At 34.4% G+C, this 6945-nt stretch overlaps 1 protein-coding gene across 1 annotated transcript; it reads right to left on the minus strand.

Annotated features, from left to right (window-relative positions):
* Positions 1–589: 589 nt before the first annotated feature.
* Positions 590–958, minus strand: LOC115886890. Its single transcript, XM_030906215.1, has 2 exons — positions 850–958; positions 590–783 (listed from the first exon to the last, which is right to left on the minus strand). The coding sequence occupies exons 1-2, from the start codon at positions 956–958 to the stop codon at positions 590–592; spliced, it is 303 nt and encodes a 100-aa protein (XP_030762075.1).
* Positions 959–6945: the final 5987 nt, after the last annotated feature.

Below are 6945 nucleotides of genomic sequence, written 5' to 3' on the forward strand. Positions count from 1 at the left end.
AATTTTCAGGTTAGGGGCTTGGAACACCCTCAAAAAGAAAATTCCACTTCTCCAACTCCCAGTGGATGACATACCAAGAATTTTCAACTTTGAGAAACACCTCACTGTAGTATTGAGTAATAAAAAGGATTGAAAGAAAGAAACGCTTCATCAGCCAGCCCTTTGCGTCTACTGCTGGACATAGGCCTCCCCCATTTGCGCCCACTGTTGCCTATTTTGTGCGCTTTGGATCCAGTTATTGGTGATCCTTTTTATATCGTCAGTCCATCGTGTTGGTGGTCTTCCCTGGTTTCTTTTGTCAGCTCTCGGTCTCCATTCGAGCAGTGGTCCACCTACCATCGGTCACTCGAGCCACATGTCCAGCCCACTTCCACTTGAGTGTAGCGATTCGTGACACAACGTCGATGACGCCTGTTCTCGCACGTATATCCTCGTTGCTTATATGATCCCGCAAAGACACTCCAAGCATTGATCTTTCCATTCGTCACTGTGCCACTCACAGAGCCTCTTAGCAGATGCGATGGTCAGTGTCAAGGTCTCAGCTCCATACGTCATAACCGGTAGTACACATTGGTTGAAAACCTCTCGTTTAGGCGACGATTGGCTGGTCGCCCTTAAACACATCTTGTAACTTTCCATAGGCGGCCCAAGACAGGGCGTTGCCTTGAGCATCTGGCTTCAGTTCGTATGTCTGATTGTCTCTTGTGATCTGTATCTCGTGTCCCAGGTAGTTATACCTATCACACAAGCTCCACCTCACTGTCACCCACAACAATATTTGCACTGGGAATCAGGTTGGTCATGAATTTGGTTTTTGAGAAGTTGATCTTCAGTACAACCCCGACACACCTCCTCCCGCCAATTCTCGGAGCATCACTTCAGTATCCCTTAGGTTGTCGGATAATAAAACAATGTCATCAGCAAAACGCAAATTTGTGAGGTTCTTGCCATCAATCATCAGTCCCTTCCCCTCCCAGTCGAGTTTTTTAAAGGCACTCTCCAATCTCCATCATGTGGTATACTGATGCTTCCAAAATCAAAGCAGGGACAGGGATAGGAGTATTTGGGCCGAAAACTAAATACTCCGAACCAATGGGCACCTACCCCAGTATCCTTCAGGCAGAAATTTACGCTATCGAAAGATGCGTACAATTTATCTTAGATAGGAACTATCGAAAACAGGAAATTGCCATCCTATCCGACAGTCAAGCAGCACTTAACGCGATCAATTCAGTAACGATCAATTAGAACTTGGTCAAAGAATGCCTAGAGAAGCTCAACAAACTAGCCAAAGAAAATAAGGTCCTCTTACTCTGTGTGCCTGCTCACCAAGGGATAGAAGGCAATGAAAAAGCAAATGATCTAGCTAGGAAAGGAGCGAATACTCAACTAACTAGACCAAAATCTTTCTGTTTTCCAAACGGGAACCAGCTGAAAACGGAACTGAAGAATCGGGAAGAAGACTCCATCCATTACTTGGAATGGGTGTCCTCCAACGGTCTAAGACACTCGAAAAAGTTCCTCAGAACTTACGAGCGACAAAAATCAAAGGTTTTCCTTGATTTAAATAAAAACAATCTTCGGATTGTCACGGGGTTTCTAACAGGACACTGTCTCCTCAACGAACACCTCAGTAGGCTGAGAAGCAACGGCGAATGCAGATTCTGTGGGGAAAATGGGGAAACACCAGAACACCTTATCACTGAGTGCGCCGAGACGACGCACAGTGCTTCGTCCCATGGACAAAAATCAAAAAATAAGTTAAAATTTACTAATATCTGAATATATAATTTTATACTTATAGCAATGTTCAACCATCCTGTATATTATTTTTCATAAACAGCGTTTTTGTTAGCAAATATTTTCACCAAAAATAAATTTTGCGATCATTATCTTATATCAGTGAAAAGAATAACATTCATAGTAGTTCTGTATATGGAGTTAAACGGTATGTACTTAATTGAAAGCCACTATGGATATTGTTAAACAAGGTATGTACTTTAAATTTATTTCTAAACAAGTTCGTTATTGTTTAGTTTTTATTTATTTTTTAAGATGATTCTTAAATGGGTATAAAAATTTTACGTTTTCAAACTTCAAAAAGTCATTAAAAAAAACATATCAAAACATATCGTATTTATTGAATATTTTTGTTGCCATATTCATACACTTTTAATTTTTGTATAGTTCACCTGCGTCCGCTTGCGACGGACTTTATTTTTTAATACTTTTCAGATGGAGTAAAATTGATAAGCAATGCCGATCTGGTTAATACTTGGCTTAATCATAAGGACAAGAACTCAAAATTATTTATATTTCAAAAAATGTGTTCTTTATTAGATATTGATGAACCTTCCAGTCCAATTTTATAACCACTTGTGCCTGAGCTCACTATGTTGGAGCGAAATGTGGCATAAAAAATGTTTCCATCTTTCAATTTATTATAAAACCTCATACCAAAGAAAACGAAAAAATAATATATGGATATGGTCTATTAAAGAGGTAACTATTAACATCCGAACCCCTCATACCAACAAAAAGAACAGTAACAACGCGAAAAAGTAACATATTAGAAAATGATGTACAGAAATATCTTATATGTGAGGATATTTCATCTACCTGTGATTTGGATACTATAAATTTGGAAGGTTCTGTCAGCAATGATTCTTCTGAATCAGAGTAGTTACGATCTATGCATTTTGTTGTCCTAAAGTAAATTTATAGTATCTTAAGATTTTTTTTTAATTAAATATATCATTAATGTTTCTTTTTCATTAAAGAAAAACATTTTGATCTTATATTAGGTTTATATTGTAGGAATCATGTTCTAATATTATTAGAATTCTTTTTTATCACAGGGACTTATTTAATACTTACACCGTTTTCATACTATAAATTATTTTTTCCTTAGATGGAACACAGCTCAAACATTTTTATTATTTATAAGATTTTTTTTCATAAACGTGGGACTAAGAACATCATCATTTAGTACAATGAGAGTACTCATCATTTGTGTCAAATAAACCTAGTTTGAATAAATTGCCTACAATAAAAGAGAAGTTTTGCATTTTTGTCCTCTAGAGCCATATGTTCGAAGCACTGTGCGACGACCATTCGTGACATGAACCTTGAGACTGTATGATGAGTTATAACTCGTTATAACTCAAGAAAGGGAAACACACAATAGATCTATAAGGTCGCGGTGATTAACTCCCCTCCTAAACATTCTACATTCTTCATAGTATAAAATGACAACTCTGTTGAGGTACTTGTGTATTTCTGTCTTTTCGGTCGCTGTTTTTAGTAGCATGCTGTTTTTTATCAACAATCGTAAAAAGTAATTTTAATTTAAATTTTGATTTATAAAATACACTGTAATGTAATATCATAATTATTTCTTTATTATAGTAATAGTACATGAGAATTCAAGATGTAAAGTCCATAAAAATCGTATAGGGGGGTATAATTTTATTTTCAATAATCGTTTTTGGTAACATCCGAGCCAATAAGAGCGTCCAATTTTACATAAAAATGGTCTCTGTACTTTTTTTGCTCAAATTTAACCGAGATATAGTGGCTAGAAGATAGAGCACAGCTTTTATTGATTTTTTTTTCAGTCATTACCGTTTTCTCCGAAATTTGGAAAAAAAACACTTTATTTATATTTCTCAAACCTTCTCGGAGTGAATTAAAAAAAATCGAAATAAAATTGAAACTTCTACACCCTGTATCTCCAAAACTTAGCATTTTCGGACATACATTTATACGAAATTTTTTACTTATTTTTATGTGCAGAATATGCTGCCGAAGTTTCCGGAATACAGTTTGGACCACCTTGTATATTTTTTTAAAGTTCTACTATTATCCCTTAGCGTCCAGCCACCATATCTGGGTTAATTTTTATCTGAGCAAAAAAAGTGTAGAGATCATTTCTATGTAAAATTTGACGCTTCACAACTTTTGTTTTCTCCGAAATTTCGAAAAAAATAATTTTATTTATTTATTTCACCCCTTCTCGGGGCTAAATTTAAAAAAGAATCTTTCACAATTCGTTTTTAAATCTTTCAAAGTAACTCATATTAAAAATTCAAGTTTTTTGCCAAAACTTCTCATTTGAAGGCCTATTTTCTATGAACCCTAAACTTAGTTCTGCTTATGTACGTAAGTATACTACTTTCTACTTTCCATTTTTAAATTTTCTAATTTAAAAAACCATTACTCTCGAAAATATAGACCATTCTCCGCGTTTAAATTCTTACGGTGGAACTAGAGTAACCTTAAGATAGTGCACGCCATTTGTCTTCTGAGAGGAGAACTTGGGAAAAGAATTTAAAAATGACCGGGCATTAGTAAAGGTCGAGGTAGGCGATAATGGAGCTCCAGGGTGAGCAACTGAATGAGCAAAATTTCTCAAGAAACCAACCCGAACATAGAAAGAAATATCTGGCGATTTTTTACACGGATTTTTTTTCTCCCGTTTTTTTTATGGAATTAAGGAAAGGTTTGCGTTTGTTTATAAGAACTCATTGACAGGACTTTTTTAAAAAATTTAAAATTTTAACTCTTCCTTTCTTATTTATATTTGAATCCGTTTGCCTAATACGTAAGCATGTGTCAGCTTCTCAAGAAAGGCCATCTTACACTTATCCACTCAAAAACGCGGAGCAAGATCTTTATCTACCTACCCCACGCTCATAGTTAGTTAAAAGTTCAATATCATACAACTCCAAAAAAATGCACAATCACCTTACATTTGAAATCAAATTCATAACATCATCAACAGACTGACAATGCATTTGTATAATGTTTTTTATTCTCTTTTGTTTGTTTGTTTGTTTATTTACTTTGTTTGTTTACTTTACCTTTGTCTACAAAAAGGCATTTATTTATTTAAGTAAAGCTAGCAAGTGAAAAGATGTTTATATTTGAAATTGACATATACAGGGTGGTTCGAACTGTATTCCGGAAACTTCGGCAGCATATTCTGCAGATTAAAATATGTAAAAAAAATCGTATAAATGTATGTTCTAAAATGGTTAGTTTCGGAGATACAGGGTGTAGAAATTTCATTTTTATTTCGATTTTTTCCAAATAATATTTGAAGTAACGTCAATATTTGTACGAAAATTGGTGTCTAGGAGTTTTTTGCCATGAAAAATATGATTTTGATGTCAATATGACTCCTATTTGTAGAGGGCGCCACCTACATGTTTTTTAACTGGTTTGAAGAGCAATAACTTTTCGTCTGTACCCGTATAAAACTACTGAGTTAAAAAATATACAATTACGACGTTTTTTTTACGCCAAAAAGGTGTCTTGGTAAAAATCGCTACGAGTAATGGTTCTCTAGATATTTGGAATCTAAATTATCAATACCTGCCATCAGTGACATAAATGTAAAAAAACAAAATAAAATATACGTGTTTAAGTGTTTTTTCGGAAACTTGGCCATTTTTTAAATAAAAAATATTGTAATATTTGAGGGGTGGTTTCACCCTCTTGGAACTGGAATTTCGAAAAATCCCTTCTTGTCGAACTAGAACACCCTAGAATCAACCTGTATGCCAAAATTGAGCTTCTTACGTTGAGTGGTTTGAGCAGGATCGTGATTAATCAATGAGTCAGTCACTTAAGGATTTTATATATTAGTATAGATTTTACATAACACATTAACATAATATATTTTAATAATTTTAGCTGCTTTTCTCAAAAAATGTATAAAATATGAACCAACATATATACAAACAAAATCTAAACAAACCGTTTGATTATTTATAATTTGATTTTATAATATCTGTATGCACGTATTTCCCGACAAAATCTCGGTAAGGAAAATAGAAAAATAACTACTTGTAAACTTTTATTGTTAAGATTGCATTTCTTGAACAACAAACTTGAAGGTTACGTTTAATGGATGGACGTAAAACATGCAAAATATCAATAATCCCATAAATTTTTGTAATAATAATCTCATCAGTCATGCGACGACTACAGAGTTACAAAGAAATAATGACAGATAGAATAATAAATTATAAGTAGTAAACATAAACGTTGATATCTGAAAGTAATATAGCTGGAAATTCCACAATCATTTTTTTTTCACAGACTTTCTATTGTTGGCATAGTCGATAACGCTGGATAACAAAAACCAGTCCAGGAGTCTAAAGTAAAACTTCGTGACGTTACACGCGTTGGGAGTAAAAATTCAGGGCCGTGACGCATGAGCTAGCGAGAGGAAAAGTGGTAACGGCAGTGTTGCCACAGCCACCCCATTCAGGGTAGATCTACCCCTTTATAAAACAATTTAACCTCGCTATCTCGTGATAATCTACCCCGATGAAAAATAAGCTTCTGGCAACACTGTGTAACGATCTGTGCCATACGCGGGTAAGAAAATCACTATAATAAACTTGATACTGTACCAACATCCTCTGGTTGTGTGCTAAGAAGTAAATTTTCATGCATATTTTCATCGATAGGTTGGTAGCTTATGAATAACGGTCTAGGTAAAATATCTAGCTCATTTGTCAGCTCAGAATTAGAATTTAGAGTTAGTAACTCGTCTTTTCATTGGAGGACTCATATTTATTTCAAACCAATCATAATCAACGACAATATTCGTATCTATACTAATATATCAAATCCTTAAGTGACTGACATACTGATTAATCACGATCCTGCTCAAACCACTCAACGTAAGAAGTTCAATTTTGGCATACAGGTTGATTCTAGGGTGTTCGATAAGAAGGGATTTTTCGAAATTCCAGTTCCGAGTGGGTGAAACCACCCCTCAAATATTACAATATTTTTTATTTAAAAACGGTCAAGTTTCCGAAAAAACGCTTAAACATGTATATTTTATTTTGTTTTTTTACATATTTTAAGATTTTTTAAAAATGTATACAGGGTGTTTCAAAAAATCTGGTCATTGATTAATCACGATCC

This window comes from Sitophilus oryzae, unplaced genomic scaffold, assembly GCF_002938485.1.
Source record: "Sitophilus oryzae breed Bouriz unplaced genomic scaffold, Soryzae_2.0 scaffold_510_pilon_pilon, whole genome shotgun sequence".
NCBI lineage: Eukaryota > Metazoa > Arthropoda > Insecta > Coleoptera > Curculionidae > Sitophilus > Sitophilus oryzae.

Coding starts and splice junctions, on each gene's coding strand:
- LOC115886890 (XM_030906215.1), bottom strand. CDS start 958: ATGATTGATGGCAAGAACCTCACAAATTTGCGTTTTGCTGATGACATT. Junction 784..849: donor CCGAGAATTGGCGGGAGGAG/GTGTGTCGGGGT, acceptor CCTGATTCCCAG/TGCAAATATTGTTGTGGGTG.